The sequence below is a fragment of the Dermacentor andersoni genome, chromosome 7 (assembly GCF_023375885.2).
Source record: "Dermacentor andersoni chromosome 7, qqDerAnde1_hic_scaffold, whole genome shotgun sequence".
Taxonomy (NCBI): Eukaryota; Metazoa; Arthropoda; class Arachnida; order Ixodida; family Ixodidae; genus Dermacentor; species Dermacentor andersoni.
This window is the reverse complement of record NC_092820.1, coordinates 39,530,085-39,552,691: the sequence shown is the minus strand read 5'-3', so window position 1 is coordinate 39,552,691 and position 22,607 is coordinate 39,530,085. Positions and strand designations below refer to the sequence as shown.

Genomic DNA, 22,607 nt, shown 5'->3' with positions numbered 1-22,607 from the left:
TAATGAAATCAAGGTGCGTAGAACATACCATGAGCACAAAGAAAATTGCTGCTGCCAAGGCTCCCAAAAGACCAGCGGTCGTTGACTGAAGGCCCGTCACGATAATCTTGGCAATTGCCACCGGCAGCGCCTGCATCACCTGCTTTGCTGCCAAAAAGAGCCGCGTGTCGACGTTGTCCAGATCAGTAGAGAAACGATTGAGCAGCCGGCCCCGAGGCGTAGCGTCGAAAAAACTGACCGGACTGCTCAGCACACGCCATACCATCTCGCGGTGCATTTGGGTTGACACACGCCGGAAGCCGAGCGCTAAGAACAAAGCGCCGAGGCATCCAAGGAACACTGAAAAACACGGCGCACAGCATACGAGCTTAGAAAGTGCTTTCTCTCACCCTTTCATTGGTTTCCATTTAGGGAAAGAATCAATGCGGAAGGATTAGGACACAGGCCACACACACACTGTTTCACGTAGCGTATACTATAGTTACTGATGGGATCCCTGGTGCATGAAAACTTGCAGCTAACATGGAAATGACAGTGCGTGAATTAATCTCATCTGCATGCTTGTGCTTTGAGACGTCCTAGTGGAATAGTTTGCTGTACTATGTGGTATTTTACTTAATAGCCGAAATTTTAACGCAATCATGCTTAAAACTTTTGCGCGCAAACAGGGACGAAGAAAAGGGCAACACGAGGACGAGCGCTTGTCCTTGTGAAACTTGCAGCGCTCGTCCTTGTGTTGCCCTTTTCTTCGTCCCTGTTTGTTTGCGCGCAAAAGTTTAAGATGAATCTGTTCCAACTAGGCCTACTCGCTGTTATGCAATCCTGCTTTTACAAGCGCAGACGGGAATATTTATCTGCGTGCGTTAATAATCCCCGAGCATTGTCGCTTGTGTAACGCAATAATTTGTTAAAGAATAACTTATTAGCAAGTTCTCAAGCCATTCGAAACAAGAACTTTTTAATTGTATGCAGTAACCATTATTGCTTAACCGTCATTCTTGCAGAACCCGTAAAAAGTAGCGACAGAGCTGCTGGCGTCATGAGCAAGAAAGACGCGTGGATGCAATTTAAACTAAGCTTTCAATGTTTAGTTACCGACGAAAAACGCTAAGTGACACGTTATTGGATACGAAACTGGCTTTTTAGGTAACTAGAAAGTCTATGGCCATGGATCGAATCTATCGAAAGGTAGCATCTTGAAGCTTATATGACCACATAAGGTAACTCGACGCCCCCTTCGCATCTTGGTGACTTAAACAGCGGGTTCCCGATCTTATTCACAATGGCATCCTTAACACTTTGCATGCGCGTTTCCTATACGGTTTTTAGCTAGTTTTCAAAAAGGCAAACTGCAGTTAATATTTTAAATGGCTGCATATTCCCATGGAAAGATATCCGGCAGAGACACTCAAGACTTCTTACACGTAGGAATGCCAAAACATCTCAAGTAGGAAAGGCATAGACGTTTGCTTGTGGTTTGCCAATTGAGCTTAATAAATGCGAAGCATTTCTTGGCTATCATTTGCTACTTTGACCGTATCTATCTATCTATTTATTTATCTATGTATCTATCAATCTATTATCTATCTATCTAGCCGCCTACGTCTTGGTGCTCTCGTGGTCATTTCGTTAACTTGGTAGGCTCCCCTCGCACTGCTTCGCTTAACATCGAATGCCACAGGGCATGGTATCTGCCGCCTTTTTCAGGTAGTCAGTCTTTAATCTTTCGAATTTTACGCACCACGCACACACACAGACACGCGTGTATGACATCACCCGGAACGTTGTACGACAACCGGTTGCATCACACGTTTGGTACGAATGGCACCACATGAAGATCGGTCAGTGGCGGCTATATATAGACGACCGACATGTATAGGATTGTCTGAAGTGGCGGTGCTTGGCTGGCCGTGTGCATCTGAAGGCCGCTTGATGACGTCACTCATTCTGCTGGCCATCATTGGGAGCCTAAGAAAACCTAAACGAGCTGAGTTCTAGCATAAATACAAAATAAGGACAAACCAGTCCACGTGTTAACGAGAAATAATGGCTGAAAGAATTGTCGGCCGCTAAGCCAGTAATAAAACAAGAAAAACTACACGGTACAAAGCACCATCTGCCTGAATGACGGTCTAGAAGCGCGTGCTTCCGCCATGTGCGCTCTCCAGCGCTTTCATTGGTTCAGGCAGCCAATTGTAGAATGCGTTCATGACCTCGCGGCTCACCCGCAGGAGCTTCCATGCTTGCTTTATGGCAGTCCAGAGCTGGTCCGCCGGGATGCGACTCGTACCCAAGCGCCTCGAAAGCTTGAACTTCATCATTCCCCAAAAGTTTTGATTATGTTTACGTCGAGGCTGCAGCTCGGCCACAGAAGCTGCATGACCGCTTGGGTATCTGGAAAGTTATTCGCAGCTCGTGCAGTGCGGACGGGGGCATGTTCATGCTTAAACCAGAAGAATCCCTCTCGGAAGGGCTCATCAAGCAAGTAAGGCATGAGCACGTGCTCCAATGTTTACACGTAGACGTCAGCTGTCATACGGCCTCGAATTATGTAGGTTGGCCCCAGGCCCCCACATGCTCACGGCTTCGCGTCCGCTTGTGCGCACGTCCCAGACGAACTGTTGATCGTACCTAAAAAAAGCGACGTGTTGTCCGTACCGCATGGGTATAAAATTTATGTAAAAATGACTTACCGGCAGCGTTCAGGACGCCAAACTCTCTGGCGTTGTTCCCACCAAGTACAAAAAGCTGATTCGTCAGTTAAAACGACGTGTCTCCAGTCTTCCGGTGTCCAATCCTCGTGCTCTTGTGCGAACTGGAGTCGCTGGTGGCGATGCGACGCCTGAAGAACTGGCTTCTTCGTGGCGACCCGGCTTATGATGTCCACTTCATGCAGTCTTCATGCAGTCTACGTTTCATGCAGTCCGCACTAATGTGCAGAGCAGACTCATCGCCTATTGCGCGTGCTGTGAGGAGGGGGCCACCGACCGAAGCTGGGACAATGACAAGATCTTCTTCTGTGGTTGTTGCCCGTTCCTGAACTGCACGTGCAGCATCATCTATCCGGTCTTAATATCTGAATACCCGGATAACTCTTAACGGCGGAAAGGGGCCGCTCTACTGCAGCAGCTATTTCTCGTCGGGACATTATGCGAGGCATGTGGACTATAGCGATGCGCTCTTCTGTTGGTACTCTTCGAGGCATCTTTAGCAGATGATTCTGAGATGCATGTATTTTTTTAGCCTCAGTTCTAACGCCGTTCCAAATTATCGCATATTTCATTGACTGTCACCGCGCCTATATTGGCATTAGCGCTATCACGCTTTTCCATCTTGCTAGCTGCCTGAAAACGCGCTGCTTCGTGCTTTCTCATCACTTCATGCTATCGTATTATCAATGGCTAGGCTGTTAGACATAAATTACCCCCCGATGTCACCCGGCGTTTCTGCCCGTGACGAGCAACGCCAATTCACAGTGACCTTTCGTCTTGATCCTAATGTGCGCGCAAAATATTGTACCATGTATGTCAATGGCACTTTGTCAAGATGCCATCAAGAGTGCCCGTCAATAAGTGCGCAGCCACAGTTTACATTGACCGCAGAATATCCCAAAGTGTTATCTACTATAGGCCAACCGGTGCTCTCCATCGGCTTATAACCTTGGACCATTTGCATTTATGTCCACAGTCTTCCTATTTTGAATAATAATGCCGCCACGGTATCTCAGTGGCTATGGTACTCAGCTGCTGACCCGGAAGATGCGGGTGCGATTCCGGCCACAGCGGTCGCATTTTGATGGAGGCGAAATGCTTCAGCCACGTGTTTTGTGCGATGTTATTGCACGCTAAAGAACCACAGCTGGCCAAACTGATCCGGAGTCCTTCCCTACGGCATCCTCAGCCTGAGTTACTTCGAGACATTAAATCCCATAAAATCAAGTTTGCCCAAAGAGTCAGTTTCTTATCGGACAAGATGCCGCTTAGCGCTTTTCTCCAGTAACTAGACAATAAAAGCTCAGTTTGAATCGCATTCGCGCGTCTTTTTTGCTCAGGACACGCGCAGCTTATACGCCCCGACACTGTATCTCCAGTGCAGCGTGGACTAAACAGGAAGCTAGACACTAGTCGGCGAGAGCACTCCGATGCGCGCTGTCATAGAATATAAGAGATGATGAACACGAACAACTATGCCAACTGATTCACAGATTTATTTATTGTCCTGCATTTACAAACGCGTTAAACCTGCATTTGCTTCCCTTTTTCTATTTATAATTTCTTTAAAGCGCTAGCTTTAAGGCCGAAGTCGAAAGACGCGGGGCCTCTTGCCCGCCATTTTGCTTTTCTGACATAAGTGAACCGCAACGTATTCTGGACGCGGGTGAGACCGCAGCCACGAGGGAAACGTGGCGTAACGGACGCGTTTACTCAGGGCGCTTTCCCCGCCGGTCAGGCACTAGCGAAATACAAGACAAGCAGTGAAATTGAGCTGCGCTGCAGCTACCGTAAGGTGCCGCCAATGTACGGAGATAACAGACCAAAATACTTCGCGGCGCTGGCATCAGTCTAAGCTGGTCCAGGCCACGCCGCGGAGCGTTCGTGGTAAGCGTGCTGACGACTGTACAAGTTTTACACATTTCCTGGAACTCCAACTTGTTAAACGGGGCAACCAGGGACAAACTAGCATGAAGATCATGATTCTGCTTACTTAAAGACACAACACAGTGTGCGTACAGCACTGTTTGCTGGCGATATCCCTTATTTATTTATTTATTTATTTATTTATTAATACTGTAAGCCTTTACAGGCTCTTACAGGAGTGGGAACAACAAAGAAAAACAACAACGAAAAGTCACACAAAAGGGAAAGAACTACATACCATCCATTAGGCAAAGTGCTGCAATTCCAGTGACCCAAGGCCTTGCAGTGTTCCCGAGAACATCTGAGTCTGTCCATTGCTTAATCCAAAGCAGGAAAGCTCCAACTGTAGCTGCTCGTATCACGAAGCTTACCGAAGCTAAAACAAACCAGGGACTTCCCATGCGCATTGCTGTCAGGAACAGATCCATACTGCTCTGTAATGAAAATTACACGCGCCTTCTGCAGTGGTTTTGTTTTAGCGAATCGCCTTTTATCATTTATTTCTTAGTTAGGCTATTTCCAGAATTGCCCAAATGGTAAGATTGCTAGAGGCGAAGAGCAATGTAGTCGATCACCTGCAGCAGTAATTGGCGCTTTAAGTTCATTTCATGGTTTGCTCTAGGGCACATGCCAGGGCAACATACCTCGCAAGTAGCACATCGTTTTCTCACTCAGCATTTTTTTCCTGCGCAGCACGTCGCCGTACTTCGTGCTATTATCATGCGATCAAGTTCCTTGAATGAAATCGGACATAAAGGAACAGAACATTCTATTGAATGAGGAAGCGCTTCTTCATATTGCTGTTCCTATAGGAAAATCCATTTAAAAAGAAATTACCTTCCGCCGGGCAGTGTACGTGCGCGGACACAATCAAGTTGTCGCGTGGCTATATAGCATTGTTAAGCAATACAGTGGGCATATTACAATGTGCCATGCAAATGACCGCATTTTTACCCATAAGATGCGTAAACTTCATTAAACAACGTAAAAGAAATGTCTTGTTCATCTGAATGACTAACACATACCAACAACACACTAAATCTACTTTAAAGACAGCGTAGAATAAGAAGTGTGATGTGAAAATGTGGCCCGCAGTACGACAGGAAAGCCGAAAGCGCAGCGCTCATGGCTCATTGCACACACCTAATACTTGTATACCGTTGCACAAAAAAGTGCAAAATAGGAAAAACAATGTAGGTTACATCCTAGCAAATCCACTTGGTACAGGCCACTACACATTAAGGAACATAATTTCAGTTCTTCCAGCGAAGACGTAGGTAGTGGAAGCTATTAGGATTCATTGCACCAGCATCAGCGCGTATTGAGAGCTCACGCCGAGTCTTGTGTTCCCAGTACCGCGGTAGTCTTGTAGAAGCTCCGAAATACTGACACTTTTGATAGTGACCGCAGCTCTTCGAATGTGAAGCATTTGCAGACAACAGAGACGAGATGCCACCAGTTCAAGAGCCCAGATTTATACCTTTCAAGACAAGATGGTAGACAGCCCGCGAAGTCCAGGTGGTCGTCTTCTTCCGACCAAGCTGACAACGTGTTCTTCTTCAGCGTGTCACAATATCTTTATTGTCCAGCTTTTTACAAGACATCGCGGCCCCGGACCTAGTCATTCGCCAGAGGCCTTTGGGCCCTCGTGGGGTCTTCAGCGAGCTCGATGACCCGGAGTTCTTCTCTCTAGTCCGACCTCAGCAGCACGGTCTCCCACAGCTGAGCGCTGGTCACGTTAAAATGATTGTTCTTGGAACAGGCGAAAATAATATATTCTAAATTCGCTTTTATTTGAAAATTTACATAATTCTAAATTTAGGCCCGTGTAGCAATAGCTGCAGCCTATCGCGTTCGGCTAAGTATTTTTTTGCAGTGGACGCCAGGCCACCGTTTGCTTCTCAGGGAGTGACGGTTGCGCGGGAAGTACCAGCACCTCTCTAATATTTGTGACTCGTAATTGCGATATAGGTCACCATGCGGTCACTCCTCAACCCCAGCGGACATGGCTCATGTGCTCGGTGTGCAAGGCAGTCTTGCAAATAGGCAGTCCAATTAGCGCTATATTTATTATTAGGGCGAGAGGACGGAGCCGTATGGTGTGGCCTTGCTTCCGATCTCTATTTCCTCTGATTTAGCGGCTCCTAGTTTCATTTGCGCAAAGCGATTTGAGAGGAAGCCTTCAATGTGGACGTAGGTCCACGAACTATGTGATGAGCCGCTTTGTTACCATGGAGGGAACGCTTACATAATTTTTATGAATAGGTAATTGGAGCCGGGCCTTGCGATTATTAGAGCTTGCTGGTTTATTTATTCTCTCGCAAAGTGGCGTGCGGCGCTCTTAGAGTCGCTGGTGATGACTCGAATCAGTAGATGCAATTGGCATCACAATGGCTGCCTCTTCTAGTACTTCGGTATTGTCTGTCGCCATAGAGCAGCCTACCACGGGCTCTCGCTCAGCGTCGACTGCAACCAAGGCCAATGCCCTCTGTTCACAGAAAATTACAGCGTCGACATGAACCACGACCTGTACGTTGCCATATTCGTATTCAGTGGGCTTCACTCTAGCTTCTTGTCGCCCCTTATGGTGAGTGGGGTGCACATTCCTTATTAGTGGTGGGATCCTTAAGCCCTCTCCTTCCTACTGAGGTATGTCGAATATGGCGCTGTGCTGTGCCTCATAGCCTGTTCCTTGTCGGTGCAGTATGGTGTTTCCCGTAGTGCTTTGTGTGTGTCTCTCGTACTGCGCTATTGTGTGTGCTTCGATGAGCTTATCACGCGTGTTGTGCAGCCTGTGCACTAAAAGCTTATTAGTGGCTGTCGTAATGCTCTCGAATTTGGCCTTTGCGGGAGAGTTCAGCTTCAGATATGTAGCCACGTACACAATTCTTCTAAATACGAAGGCTTGCACGAAACTGATCAAATTGGTGCACAGTTGAAACTCGATTTAACAATTTAACGAATTTAACGATATACCAATTTTTCGTCAAATCAGCAAGTTCGTAAAATCAAGAAATGAATCTGGCGGTCCTTTGAAAGCTAAAATTGTAACTTAGCGACACGCAACAGTTACCGCGGTATTGTATTTCCCACTAATCCAGCCATCGGTCGCATAAACCATGAAATAATGATAGCAAACACCGCCGCCCCTACCTAGGCGGTATTGAGTCTGCTCTTGTGTGTATGGGCGCGGTACGAAGCTTCGTAAAAATAAAGCTAGCGCCATGAATAGGGCACCTAGATGTTTTAACGCGATAACGCAATCCCCAAAGTAAACAAGATTAAAATCCTCGGAATGGTCATTGAGGCCAACGGAGCTAACGGTGAAACCGTGAGGAAGATCAACGGCAAAGTCATCAGCGCCACGAGACTCATAAAGAGAATAACCAATAGACACGCGGGCATGAAGGAAGACAACGTCATTCGACTGATCCCCTCATTCGTTATCAGCCACATCGCCTATGTAGCCGCCTACCACAACTGGTACGTCGCGGAAAAGAACAAGATTAACACGCTCATAAGGAAAACGTACAAGATAGCCCTGGGCCTACCGGAATCGACAAGTACCGAGCTCCTGACTCAGCTGGGCATATACAACACCATAGAAGAAATAGCCGAAGCACAACGCATCTCGCAGCTCGAACGCCTGTCGACCACCACGACGGGAAGACACATTATGAACACGCTCGGCATAACGTAGCACAACCAGCACGGCCAGAAAATGCAAATCCCCAACAAAATCAGAGAGACCATTACGGTGGCAACCATCCCAAGAAACGTGCACCCCGATTACAACCGAGGTAGAAGAAAGGCAAGAGCAGAGGCTCTGCTCCGTTCATTCGGCAGGGAGAGAAACGCGCGCTTTGTCGACGCAGCCGAATTTGCGAACGGCCAAACATACGCCGCCGTAGTCATAGACGCAGAGTCAAAAATCAGAACCGCATGCAGTGTATACACCAAACACTCGGAAATAGCGGAGGAAGTAGCGATTGCGCTGGCCCTCACAGAACAGGAATGCGAAGTTGTACTCAGTGACTCGCAAACGGCAATAAAGAATTATGCCAAAGGACGAATTTCCAAGGAAGCCCTGTCCATTCTGGCCAAAGCGGGCAGATCCAGAACCGTGAGCTCGAGGATCATATGGTTCCCCGCGCACGTCACCACGGAAGGCGACGCGCTCCCGAACCTAAACGAGACGGCGCACCGGACGGCGCGAGACATGACCCGCCGCGCCGAACAGGGCAACGCCTCTCGCACAATAGCCAACGCTTCTCGAGCAGAACGGGACAGGCTCACCAGATACAGCGACATCACCAGTGCATATTTGAACGCCAGAAGGATATACCCACCGCCGAGTCCCAAATTGAACAGGAGGCAGGCCGTCGCCTGGCGACAACTACAGACAAACACGTTCCCTAATCTATTCCGTCTCAAACGTATCTTCCCAAATAAGCATCAGGACGACACGTGCAAATTGTGCCAGGAAGGACCAGCAACACTCAAACACATGCTGTGGGAGTGCAATGTAGTTATAGAAGGGATGGCAGTTACTCCGGAGACCCTGTCGTCGAGGTGGGCCGCCGCTCTGCGCAGCTCAGACCTCGGAATTCAGATGTGGGCAGTCCAGCAAGCCCGTGAAGCGGCGTTGAGGCAGGGCCTTGACGTTCCTCCGTGGGAGACCTGAGCGCGGGTCGCGTTAAACCTTGCCGGACATACAAGAAAGTTGTATCCATCCATCCATCCATCCATAACGTTAGAACGCATGCTCGAAGAAAGTCCCTCTATGTCAAAATAAAAAAAAAAAAACATTGCTACTTTCTTACTTATTTTTTTCAGGAAAAACTTAGTTAAGTCGAGTTCGGTCAAGTTGGTTTCGCTAATTCAGGTTGATGACAACATTGAACCATGTGGGTACTTGCCGGGGAACGGAAATTGCTTCGTTAGATCAGGAACTTCGCAAAATCGAGTTTTGTTAGATCATGTTTTATTTGCAATTTATTCCACAATGCCTATCTGAAATCTTATTAATTAGGCGATTTCCCTTTCAAGCGCTGTTGCTAATGGCTAATTGTTTCGGTATTGAGATTTAGCCCTTCTATGCATAGGGCCAGCATCCTGATTTACTCTTGGGTCGGTGTGGGGCCACCGTGAATTACCGGCCTTATTTCAAGTGCGTATCTGCCTTTGTGCCTTGTTCTGTATCGATAGATCAATAGCTACGACTTCTGAGGGCAACACTTGAGTACTATCGCCATTATGTATGCCTCAACACCATTGATGGCTTCTTCGCATGTTTCCCCCATTTGGCCTGTGTTACCTTGTGTTTTCATCGTGCGACGTCATTTGCTTAGATTGTGTTCCTCAGCTCTTCCATCATATTTAATTTGTCAGGCATTCCAATTACCACTATATTGATTAATAGGGCGAGAGGACTGAGTTGTGTCGTGTGGCCTTGCTTCCGAGCTCTGTTTCCTCTGATTTAGCGGCTCCTACTTTCATTTGCGCAAAGCGATTTGAGAGGAAGCCTTTTATGTAGACGTAGGTCCATTCGCCCACTCATGACATTTGAAGGTTCTATAGGACTGCCTTGTGAGAGATGTTATCAAAAGCCTTGGTCAGGTAAGGCCCATGATGACTTCCGTACTTCTAGCCCCCGGAACTGATGCTTTATCTTCAGCATTATGCGCTGGGTGGTGACTTTGGGCCTGAATACAATCATGGTGGCTGGAAGCAGACCTCTACCGTCCTTGTAATTATTGAGTCTTGTTGGGGCAAGGTTCACGATTTGCTTTTCTGCGCACCAGGTAAGCCAGGTCAATGTTAGATTTTAGAGCGAAAATTTCTTTCCTGGCTTGTAAATCATGACAACTTGTGAAGCCTTCCTCTGCTTTGGGAGGTTTCCGTTCTCCCAGCACTCAGTCATGTATTTCGTGAATGCCGAGATTGATGTCTCTTCTAAGTTTCTCACCACGGTATGGGCCATTCGGCCATGGCCTACTGCCGACCCCGTGCGTAGGATAATAATTAGAGCCTTGGGGAGCTGTAACGTCCACCTATTGCGACCTTTTCTATTCCAATTCCTACAATCTGCTGTCCACGATTGGTTAAAAACTTTTTTGGACCACCCCCACTTTCCTGTCTGTCATGCGACGTAAAGACACCATGATAGCTCACAATCTGAGATGACGGGCACACACTGATTATGCATGATTTGACCAAACAAAACAAAAATAATTATCTCTGGTTCGACGCCTCTTCGCCAGTAACCCTCTGCTATTGGTCAGAAGGTTTCAGGCTGCACTCAATTCATCTGTGTGTCACTTGACGTCACAAAACTGCCGAACTTATTGCGTCAAAGTGACGTTTACGCGTTCAAAATGGATTAATATGCCGAACGAAACGGGATTTTTTTTTCCTGAATAGCAGAAGACTGCCCCGTTCCGGAAGAAATAGAAAATGGCCGCCGCCGAGTGCTCAGGCACTGGCTACTCGCACATGCCACAGCGCATAGCTTTATTTGCCTATAACAAAACTTTTTGCGTGGCCGTATAACGTTATCGAGGTCCTTCGGCACGTATATGACATCGCTCTGCCAACTCTTCTTTGCTAAGGATCCGTTTTAGCGACATTTTTAAAGGCACTTTGCACACCTGCGTGATTTTAGACAAGTCCCCGCAAGCTAAGGAAGGGAACGCTTGCCAATCGCAGACGCCGGCACCTTCCTGCTCATCCGGATATCTATATTCAGTGCACTGTCCCGTCCTCATCGAAACCATCTCCACTTGAGCATGTTCCCCATCTCTTTTCAGCCGATTAGATAACAAAAAGCGCTCAATGTAGGCAATGTTATTCGTCTTGAAAGCAAACAAAAGGCACATCCAATAAACGAGGAGAGCGTTTGATTGGGCCTGGCCAATGCTTGTCGCTGGCCAATGCTTGCGTCGGCGGTTACGTAAATTTGACGTCAGAAAATTGTAATAAAAACATATTTGAATCGGGGCTGTATAACGTAAAACTATTCCAATACGTTTTTATTCCAATCTTCTGACTTCAAGTTAGCCTTTCCACCGACGCAAGCATCGGTCAGTCACCCGCAGGGTTGTCTGAAGAAACCAATCAAACGCTCCCCTCCTTCATAGGAGGTCACTTTTGTTCACTTGAAAAACGAATAACATTGTCTGCACTAAGCGGCTTGTCTTATCTAATTGGCTCACAAGAGGCGAGGAGCAGGTTCAAGTGGCGAGCGATTCGATAGGGCCGAGCCAGTGCACTGAAAATAGATGACCTGGTGAAGAGGGTGGTGCCGAGGTCTGCGATTGGTCCGCTTTCTCTTACTTAGCTTGCGGTGGCTCGTCGATAATCGCGGCGGTATGCAACGGAAGCTTAAGGATGACGCGAAAACGTGCCGAAAGTTCTCCAAAACGTTACAGGACCACACAAACAGTTATATTACACGCAAATAAACCCATACTCTCCGGCAGGTGCGAGTAGCCAGTGCCTCAGCGATCGGCGGCAGCCACCTTTTATTCCTTTCGGAATGCGGCAGCCTGCGGCTATTCAAAAGAAAATTCAGTTTTGTTCAGCATATTATTGCATCTTTAACGCGTACACGTCACATTGACGCGGTGAGTTTTTGCGGTTTTGTGACGTCGCGTGAGAGGCAGGTGAAGTGGGTGCAGCCCGAAACCTTTTGACCAGTAGCCGAGGGGTAATGGGGAAAAGGCGTCGAATCAGAAGTAACAATTTTTCTTTTGTTCGGTCAAACCATGCATAATCATTGTGTGCACGCCAAATCAGATGAGGAGCCATCGAGGTTTTCGTGACGTCGCGTGCGTTGAAGTGGGGGGGGTCCAAAAAAGTATTTGACCAATAGCAGAGGGCTGATTGCTGAATTGAAATAGGAAAGTTTGGAATAGTTTTACTGGGCGCTATAACGTTAAACTATTCCAAACTTTTCCATTCCAATTCTGCAACCAGCCCTCCACGATTGGTAAAAAAAAAAGAGTTGCAGATACGTACTCAGTGACTCGCAGACGGCGGTCAGAAACTATACACAAGGCAGAATTTCGCCTAAGGCTGAGGCTATACTCAAAGCGAACGCGAACTATGTCACCTCCCAGGAGACGGAGGAACGACACATTATATGCTGCCCGGCCCACACGTCCTCCGACACCCCCGTACCCAACCTCAACGAGGAGGTGCACCGCGTAGCGCGACGTCTCACATTCCGCTCCCGCGTAGAAGCACCTCTCTTGGGGTTGGAAATCCAACGGAGGCATGGACAGAGAGGGACAGAATGACCAGGTACTGTGATATTACAAAATTTTATCAAAACTCCAGGCGTGTTTATCCGCCCCCTAACCACAAACTCGACAGAGCCCAAGCGGTAGACTGGAGGCAGTTACAAACGAAGACCTTCCCCAACACCATCTATCTCAGGAGGATATATCCGGACATCTACTCAGACAATAACTGCAAACTATGCGCCAGGGTTCATGCATCTTTTCGACACATTCTCTGGAAATGTGAGGTTATATGCAGAGAAATTGCAGTTTCCCCAGATGAAGCTGCGGGGCGATGGACGGCCGTGTTGCGCAGCTCAAACCTCCAAAATCAACTATGGGTCATCCAGCAAGCCCATGAGGCGGCGAGGAGACAGGATCTCCGGTCTTCTTCGGGGACGGCCTAGGCCCAGGCAACGAATCTGCCGGATTGTCAATAAAGTTGTTACCACCACCACCACCACCCCTCACGAAAACCGCGATAGCTCCCAATCTGATATGATGTGTAGACACTGAATATGCATGATTTGACGGAACAAAAGAAAAATAGTTATTTACGATTCGACGCCTTTTCGCGATTATCCCTCGACTATTGGTGAAACATTTTCGGGCTGCACCCACTTCACGTGCCTGTCAAGCTACGTCACAAAACCGAAAAACTTCCCGCGTCAAAGTGACGTGTACGCGTTAAAGATGTATTAATATGCCAAACAAAACTGAATTTTCTTCTGAATACCCGCAGGCTGCCCCGTTCCGAAAGGAATAAATGATGGCTGCCGCCGATCGCTCAGGCACTGGCTACTCGCACCTGCTCCAAAGCATGGGTATATTTGCGTATTATGAAACCTTTTGCGTGGCCGTGTAACGTTTTCGAGAACTTTCGGCGCGTTTACGACCTCGTTCTTCTAACTCTTCTTTGCTGAGGATCCGTTTTACCATCATTCTTAAGCTTCCGTTGCATACCACCGCAATTTTCGACCAGTCACCGCAAACTAAGTCAGGGTAATAGGACCAATCGCAGTTACCGGCACCACCCTCTTCATCCTGTTATCGATTTTCAGTGCAATGGCTCGGCCCCATCGAATCTCTCTCCACTTGAGCGGGCTCCTCGCCTATTGTCAGCCAATTAGATAAGACAAGCCGCTCAGTGTAGGAAACGTTATTCTTTTTTCAAGTAAACAAATGTAACTTCCTATGAAAGAGGAGAGCGAGTGATTGGTCTGTTCAGGCAAGCCTGCAGGTCACCGCCCGATGCCTACGTCGGCGGTTACGCGAATTTGACGTCAGGAGATTGGAATAAAAAGATATTGGAATTTTTTTACGTTGCAGGGCCCCAGCTTTACGTTCTGTGCCCGTGACATCGGCTTCCGTGATGGTGCTATCTATTGTTATGTTCTTTTTGCCTTTGCACTGATTTTCACTTTCCTTCATCGTGTCGCCACTACATCACTCTTTAATGTCCTTAACTAAGTCCTGCTTCTCTACTGCGCAATTGCGCGTAATATTCACGTTTTGTCTCTGCGTGGTCTTGGTGCTTGGTGAAAGCGCAGCAAGACGACACATTCCAACTTGTTAGTTCCAACTGGCCTTCCATTTTGCATGTGTTTTCCCAATTATGTCCCGTTACGTTGTTTGCCTGGTCCTCTATTTCTTTGCGTAATCTGTATATGCGTCTACGTAGTGCTCTGTTAAATGATTACCATTTCCATCTTTTCTGCAAGCCATTTTGAGAATTCGCACAAAGGAGGTGATTTCCTACCGACTTCCGCTAATGCGGCTTCCGCCGTGATAATTTTAGTGGCCTTCTTTACGCTATGTTGGAGTGACAGTGCCTATGCGTCTAGGTCCATAATTGTCTCATCTGCATATTGCTCCCATATTTTGCACACAATATCCCATTCGGTGATGCCTAACATCCTATATTCTATTTTGGTTGCCCCAGCGTGTATTGTTGCGGCTACAAATAATTGATCACTGCCCAATCACCTATGTGTTTCTCTATTTTGGGTTCCTCCTGTTGTAAACGAAGTTGAGATCTGGCGTGTGTCTGCACATACGCTGTTTCCCGTTCCGGAGGAAAAAAAGATGCAGTTTCACCTGAAAGACGAAACATCGATTACGATAGCAAATTAGCGGAGAGCCATACGAAGTAAGGATAGCAGCTTTTATTGGCCGTATCACCTTTTAAATATTTGCCTCTTAACTAAATAAATAAGCATGGTGTCAGCGCGCACAGCAAAGATGAACACATCGCACGTGCTACGGACACTCGCTGTGAAAACAGCGAGCGAGGCAACATTCGTGCTGTCTATCTCTTCAGCGCAAGGCGAGTGCCCAGGACACGCAGCACTAACAAAGCTACGAGGCGCAGACGTACGTAGACTCTGCCCCCAACGCAGATCGCTCTCAAGACACTACGCGCGACTGAGTTCCTCCCCCCGGCGCCTCGCAATGTTGGGTACATCGCACGCGAGAGAAGACAGCACGCTTCCTCTTCGCATTCGACCCTATTTGTCTTTTGCGCACGGGCAAGGTCGAACCCCGATTGTCGGCTTCCCTGGCGCGCTTTTACTCGCACATACAGCGCAGGCCACGCGACGACAGTGTAATTGCCCTTGGACATTGCTGGGAATCTCACGGCGACGCCGACTCTCACACCCACGGCAGAAATGTGCTTGGATTGTCTGCATAATTGCTATCGCAATAATAGGAAGCCAGTGAACAGCTTAAGGCCCACCTGCTGAGCATCAAGACATATGTTGCATCCTTTGGTGGTCTCGTGGCGCTAGCCGCACGCCACGTGTGGCGCAATAAAGTCACCCACCACTACAAAAGCAGGCCTCATCGACATATTTAGCGCATTGCGAATGAGCGGTCCTATTCACACTTTGTGCCTTGGGGTGCGATAGATATCCAAAACATAGATGTTTCCGGCATATTTTACAGCGTAATCGGTTACAGGTCTTATTCCAATAAGTGATTCGGTCGACAGTGCTGTCCGCCGAAAATGTCCGGTGTCCGTAGCCGCCAGAGCTGGTCATGTGAAAAAAAAAAATACCCAGTTCCCGACGGGATTGAACCAGCGCTTCCTACATCTGAGTCAGCTCCTCTAGCACTAAGCCACGCCAGCGCTTCCTCAAGCGAAGCTTCCCTTGGCTCACAAGTGGCGTTGTCATGGTTATGCAAAAAAAAAACAGTTGATACCAGAGCACAGCAGCTGAGCGTAAGGGCATTTTGCTGAGTTAAGCGCTGCGCCGGCGCCGGACCGTCAGTCAATAGGAAGGATTCCAGCTGCACAGGCGCGCGCTCACGCCACGCGCGCTACAAAGACAGCGCTGATTCGCTTCCGCCGGAGAGGGGAAGGGCACCAAAGGGTTACACGATCGCTTGCGTTCCCGTTGTCGGCCCGCGGGTGGCGTCGAGCGACGCTCTCTCACACGGCTATAACGTCGGACTATAAACGTGCCTTTAGAGCCGCCCAAGCCCGGGCAATCTGACAGAAACGAGAAGATCACGAGTTGAGGGAGCGAGAGGCCGAAGCAATCCGGCACCGTTACCTTTGGGTTACTTAACCGTAACGTAGGTCAGTAGCATGCAGGACAAGCTTCGCTTATCCCCATTTCCCGGTAGGGGAAGGTTGGTAATTTTTTTTCTTTCTTGCATTGAATTAGGAGTCATGTCATTCGAAAATTGTTACGTTACATTTGGACACACATGATAAACAAATACACAAGTGCTAGGCATTCCAATGAAAGTTCAACATTTGGGCAAAAAAAGAAACACAAGGGGCATAAGAAAAATTTCAGATGCGAAATCCACTTTGGAACGGGATCAACAATGTAACCATACTACGCGCTTGAACATTTCGCGGTAAAATGCTCCATGAACGCGCCCTGGCGCGCGAGGACATACGCGATCTCACATGCACGCCGCGTAGCGTCCGTGCGTTGATATTTTGCATTGCAGTTGCATATTATTATACCAGGTAGAGTGCCATGTAGCAGCTGCACAGGTAGTAGTACGAGGTTAAAGAAGGTTCAGAGAAGAAAAAGAAGTTTAAGGAGATGTACACAAAATGCTAGAAAATATATTATGTGCCTGAATAAATCTAGCTGGCTAGCTGAGGTTGTCACTACAGCGTTTCAAAGGGGATTCCAAAAAATCATCACCATTGTTATCATCGTATCGTGCCTCTTGCCTTGCGATGTGAGATGCGCGTCGCGTAGCGTCTATATGTGCACCGTTTGCATTTCAGTTACATATTACTACACCTGCAGGCACCTCATGTAGCTGTTGCATAGGTAGCAGTAAAAGGTAGATAGAGAAGTCTTGAGGAAGAAAAAGAATATGAAGACGCATAAATAGAGATGTACTGAAAGACATGGACGGCATACCTGAATAATTCAAGCAGGCTAGATGACTGTGTTTCACCGTCCTGTCTCAAAGGGAATACCAATAAATCAGGATCAGCATCATTACCATGGTACTGTGCCATTTGATAAATGATGTGATATGTGCGCCGCGTAGCATTCATAACTACAAAATTTGCATTGCAGTTCCGTCATGTTCAACCATGGGTCCGCACTTTTAGCAGTTCTTATAGCGCTTTCATTCTGCGTGTAGCTGGACGTGGCTAACGCAACTAGGCTAGATGACTATTTTTCACCACCCCGTTTCGAAGGGGATGACAATGAACGATTATTGTCATCGTCATCAACAGCAACATATCATGGCACTCGTCAAGGGACGTGATATCTGCACCACGTATTCTGGATACCTGTGTTTACTCTTCGGTACACGTTATGGCGCCTCCTTGGAAGGTACAAACTGCTGCTGAAGAAGCTATTCTTAGATGTACGCGCGCGGTTGCAACCAGGCAAAATAGGGCACAGCAGACCGCTGTGCAGAGAGGACAAAAAGGCGTTGCTTGCCATTGACGCCGGGCGAAGAGTTCAGATCTTTCTCGAGAACACTACGCGAAGAGACTTTGCGGCAAAGTCCCTGTAGTGCGTGGTGCCGGAAATGGAGCTGCTATGAAGCCGCTCCTCCAGCTTACGCTGCGAGTGTGCTGCGTATACCGGGAAAGCCAGTGACTTTTTTTTTTGTCGGGAATTATCTCAAGTAGCAGGTGAGTAGCCAGACACTACAGCGTCGTATTTGGGCCATACTACATTGCTTTTTTACTAATGTAATAACGCGCAACTTTTCTCCAGTATTGCCATAGGAGTTGTATCCCAACAATTTTGACTCACCCTGCGTTTCGTGTAGTGCAATATGACATATGGCGTCTCGTTTCTATCTAGATTGATAAGGACCTGATACAGGTTTGCCAGTTTCTTGCGATATCCACGACACTTTAATTGCTAAATTAGATCATTTCTGTTCGGGGCGATCTTTGACTGATTGACCTCCCCCGACGGCCTTATTCCCTTTTATCGAAGTATATCGAACGTATGACTTTGCCTTAATTGGGCCTACTCCCGCGAGTACTTATTCGGTGTTCAACTTTTCGAGTGCTGTTTTGCGTGAGTCCCTTCAACGACTCTTGGCTTCAATTCCGGCAGCTCGGCCTCCATACTTCTTTATTGAGATTTCATTTTTCATATTGCTTCTCCGTTCTCTCAGTGAGTTCGAGGAACATGTCTCATTTTGATTCAGGCTGATCTTCTGCTTTACGCTTCTGTAGCGGTGGCGTTGCTGTGTTTTGCGGCATCCGCGCTCTGTGGGCGTTGGTGTCATGCTAGCTGTGCGATTGGCTTGCTGTAGCTTAGCGTTCTCTTCTCTGAGCCTGTGTGCCTCCTCTCTCTGGTATGACTTCTGAAGTTCTACTTTTTCCAGTAATTTCCTATATTGCATCAGTTCCTGGTCTAATATCTTGATTGCCTGACCAAACAGCTGCTGAGTTGCCGGAAGCCGTGTCTGCGCTTCTCAGCTTGTTGGTGTTTTTCCCTCGTTGCCAGTGTTGAAACCTCGCGACTACCCTGGTGGTGGCCTGACCCCGGTGTGGGCTGGACGTGAACTTGTTTTTGAACAGGGCTCTGCTGCCACCCCTGCTGGCGGGAAGTCTCGGGCAGGAGCGGGAACGGTTCCTGCAGGCCCCGGTATGGTGCTCACTCGTGCTCTCCATTGGACGGCTGGTCTCATCTGCTTTTGCTCGCTGTGGCTGCTGTTATTGCTGATGCTTAGTCTTCTTCCAGGCCCTGTTCTTGCCCAGGTAATGTCTTATTTTTCCTGGCAGGTTCTGTCTCCAGTGCGGTGCCCCTTTCCACAGAGAGCATATGTCGGATAACATTTTATGACCCACTTCCGGGTTTAGGGCCCAGCGCTTTCGGCACCTTTTTTCTTCGGGTGTTGGGCATGCTTCTCTCTCGGTGATTCAGCCGCCTGCATGTGAAGCACCTTTCTCTCTTATGTCCCAAATTTATCTGCTACCCCGACGTCCTTATTGGCGTGATGAAATCAGTGACGTCAAAATGGCTATCGTCTACTCGGGAGCATCTCCATTAAATTCTATGACAGTCGGGACAGGTAACATGGCGTCATAAATGGGACTGACTATGCCTTGTACTATCTAGGTGGTGTTCTATTAGCTGCGTCAGTAGTGATGTCGTTGCTCTCCGTAGCAACCGAACGCGCGTGCAGCAGTTTCTCTCCGTCTCCGAACGGGGTACGCCACGCGTCATGCGTACTCCTGAGGAGCAGGCAGCTTTCGATCAGTAACGCTGCGAGCAGAACCTGGAACGAGCTCATCTACACCGCACCGGTTCTGCAGCCTGCGCCCAAGAACTGGCTCGGGCAGACGAGCGCAAGCAGCAACTGCGTACCGAGGATCCGGCAGCCTACCAAGCCCTTGTTGAATGAAGCATCGGGATTAACCCAGCCATAAACACTGGGGCCGGACGTTTCAGCTGCATTGTTTAACCCTCTGTGACGAGTGCTTGGGCGGTGTTTTTTTTTGTTCGCAATGAGAACGCTTGTGCGAGCCTTATCACTTGTGGCACACGGCTAGCGAACGTTACACAAAAAGAGACGCACTAGCAGATGTCTAGAGACCATGGCACCAGATAAAAAAAGTTTGAGTTCTTTTAACATAGCCGTGCGACATAAAGGTATCTACGTACATGACATGGCTTGAGCGGGAGCGCGTTGACTACCACTGGATTTTAGTCTCCCTGCGTAGGCTTTTGGTGTCTACACTGATTTATGGTGTCTACACTTTTTGGCTTGACTGTGCAAGAAGTAACGAGTGCATTGCGATTCTAAATTCAGCTAGTTTATTCGAATCTATGGTAATGAACAAACTTCATTGCCTGGATAAAGGACAAAAGGAGTGCGCGACACGGGTGCTGTCTGACAACTGAGATTCTGTTCAGATCTAACAAAGAGAAATAAACAAAAGTAACAAAAAAAACGGACCACGGCACCTTGTCGCTGCGACCGGTTCGACCGGTTCGACTGGGTAGATCTCAATAATATGAACATTTCTTCGACTACGCTCGCATCCGGCACTCCTTTCTTTGCCGCATGTCCTGGCACACAGTATTGTTTGTGGCCAGGTCCCGCCGGGGTGGCGTAGTACTTATGGCTTTGCGCTGCTGAGCCCGACGCTGAGCCTGCTGAGCCTGAATCCCATTATCGGCGGCCGCATTTCAAGGAGGGCGAAACGCCGAAAACGTTGGTTTACCATGCAGTGAGTGCACGTTAAAGAACCCCAGGTGGTCAAAATTTATTCGGAAGTCCCCCACTATACAGTGTGCCTCATAATCATATCGCTTTTGCCACATAAGACCTCACAATTTTTTTGTCCGGCATTTCTTCAGATGAGCCTGGTATTTTCTACTCCATGTCTGTAAATTCGAATTCCTTTTGTTTGTAGTATCGCCGGTTCACTGCGTTTGCACGTTTCGCCTCTACACGCAGTTACCCTAGAAGGTATAAGCAGCCACATTGACACATGCTGGTAGTTTACTTTTTTCAGTTCATGATGTCCGGTGGAGCTTCTTGCGGAAACTATTACTGATTACCTGGTGCCACAACATTGGATGAACACAGCAAATGTACGGAACGAGCATTTATATTGATCAAGATATACATTTCCTCATTTCACAAGAAATCTGGCATCTACTTTATGAAATTGTAGGTTGCATAGGGACACATTCAATGGAGGCTGGTAAAGGTCGCTCGCAGTCATATTTATTTTAGTAAATATGCACTGACTAACTTTTACTAACTCTCCACGGGCACGTGTGCTACCGCATCTCCGCTGGTTCACGCAGCAGCTAGTTTTTTCGTTGAAGCTGGGATGACAGCATCATCTACTGCAACTGCGTCATCGGCCCTGTATATAAAGGATCGTCCCCAGAACAACACCTTCAGTGGGTACGGCGGACCAGACTGCGGCATGTTGTCACGAAATCCCCTTTTCTACTTCGTGCAGGTTAGTCCAAGTTACAGTAGCTTTCGTAATAATTATCGTGGCCTTCTGGTCCTGCCGTGCCCACAAAAGTGTATTATGATTGCGTACGATGTAGTCTCTGTATGTGCGCTACTTTACTTGTGGTGGTGTGGAGACTAATCCAGGCCCTTCTACAGAAGAAATGCTGAAGGGATTGTTGGCAGGGCAAAATAGATTAGCTGAAGAAATGGCTGCCCTAAGGAAACAGCAAGAGAGGATGAATAAGCAATGTCTGTTCATACTTCGCGCTTTCTTGAAATAGAGAAACGAACTGCCCAGGTCGAATCAAGGGAAAAATAAATTAAGGTCTTGATATCTAAATTACCGCAGTGGACGTTCAAATTTAGTTATTTTTTGAATGCAGGAATATCCTAATAAGGAAGACTCCGATTTTAAGCAAAAACTTCTAAAAGACTTTTCTAACCAGAACTACAGCCATCATGCGTATCTATTGGCACAATTCACTGCTTAGGCAGACGTGGTAATCTAATACCAATTATAGTTCATTTTCAGGACAATAATGAGAAGCAAGCAGTGCTTAAAAACGCACACAAGCTTAAAGGGACAAAAATATCCATCGAAAATGATTACTCCCTGGGGAAACATTGCAGAAAGAAAAAGCTGCGATGGGCAAGTGCAACGGCCAACAATGACAAGGAAAGAATGTGTCACTCATTAACGACAAGCTGCGAGTAAATGAGAAGCTCTTTACGGGGGACGAAGACACCCAAACCCAACAAAGGCACCTTTCTTTCATGCTAATTCTAAAATTGTCTGACCTGTACGACCTCCCACTAATCAACTTAAAATATATAATGAAAATGTGCGTGGCGTCATTAACAAGTCAATAAAACTAGAAGCCATCTGGTTATAATATTACGATCCCCGTGTTGTTGTTATCACGGAGACCTGGCTTCTCGAAGGCATTGATGACATTGGTGTCTTTCCAACCTCATATCAAGTTTTTCGCCGGGCCAGTCCTACTAAAGGCTGCGGCGTTACTGTCTTGATAAAATACGGCCTTCGAACATCTCTGCTACGTCAGGTATATAATCACGAAAGTGTTACATTGAAATTGTTCTCTTCAAGTCGTGCTTTATTGTTGTCCGCGATTTATAGAGTACCAAATGCTCCACCGCGATTTCTGAAAGATCTACGCGATTATTTAGGATCATCTAACAGAGAAGTAATTGTTGGCAATTTTAGGTTAATTTCTGGTGATTGGCATTATCC

General features: G+C 47.5%; 1 protein-coding gene across 1 annotated transcript in view; it reads right to left on the bottom strand.

The window, feature by feature from the left end:
• The window catches only part of LOC126535396 (ATP-binding cassette sub-family C member 2-like), an 83,012-nt gene extending 82,747 nt beyond the window's left edge, over positions 1-265 (bottom strand). Inside the window, exon 1 of the mRNA XM_050182278.2 lies at positions 29-265. Coding sequence (XP_050038235.1) covers positions 29-265 — 237 coding nt within the window. The remainder of the gene's footprint in view (positions 1-28) is intronic.
• Between the last annotated feature and the right edge of the window lie 22,342 nt (positions 266-22,607).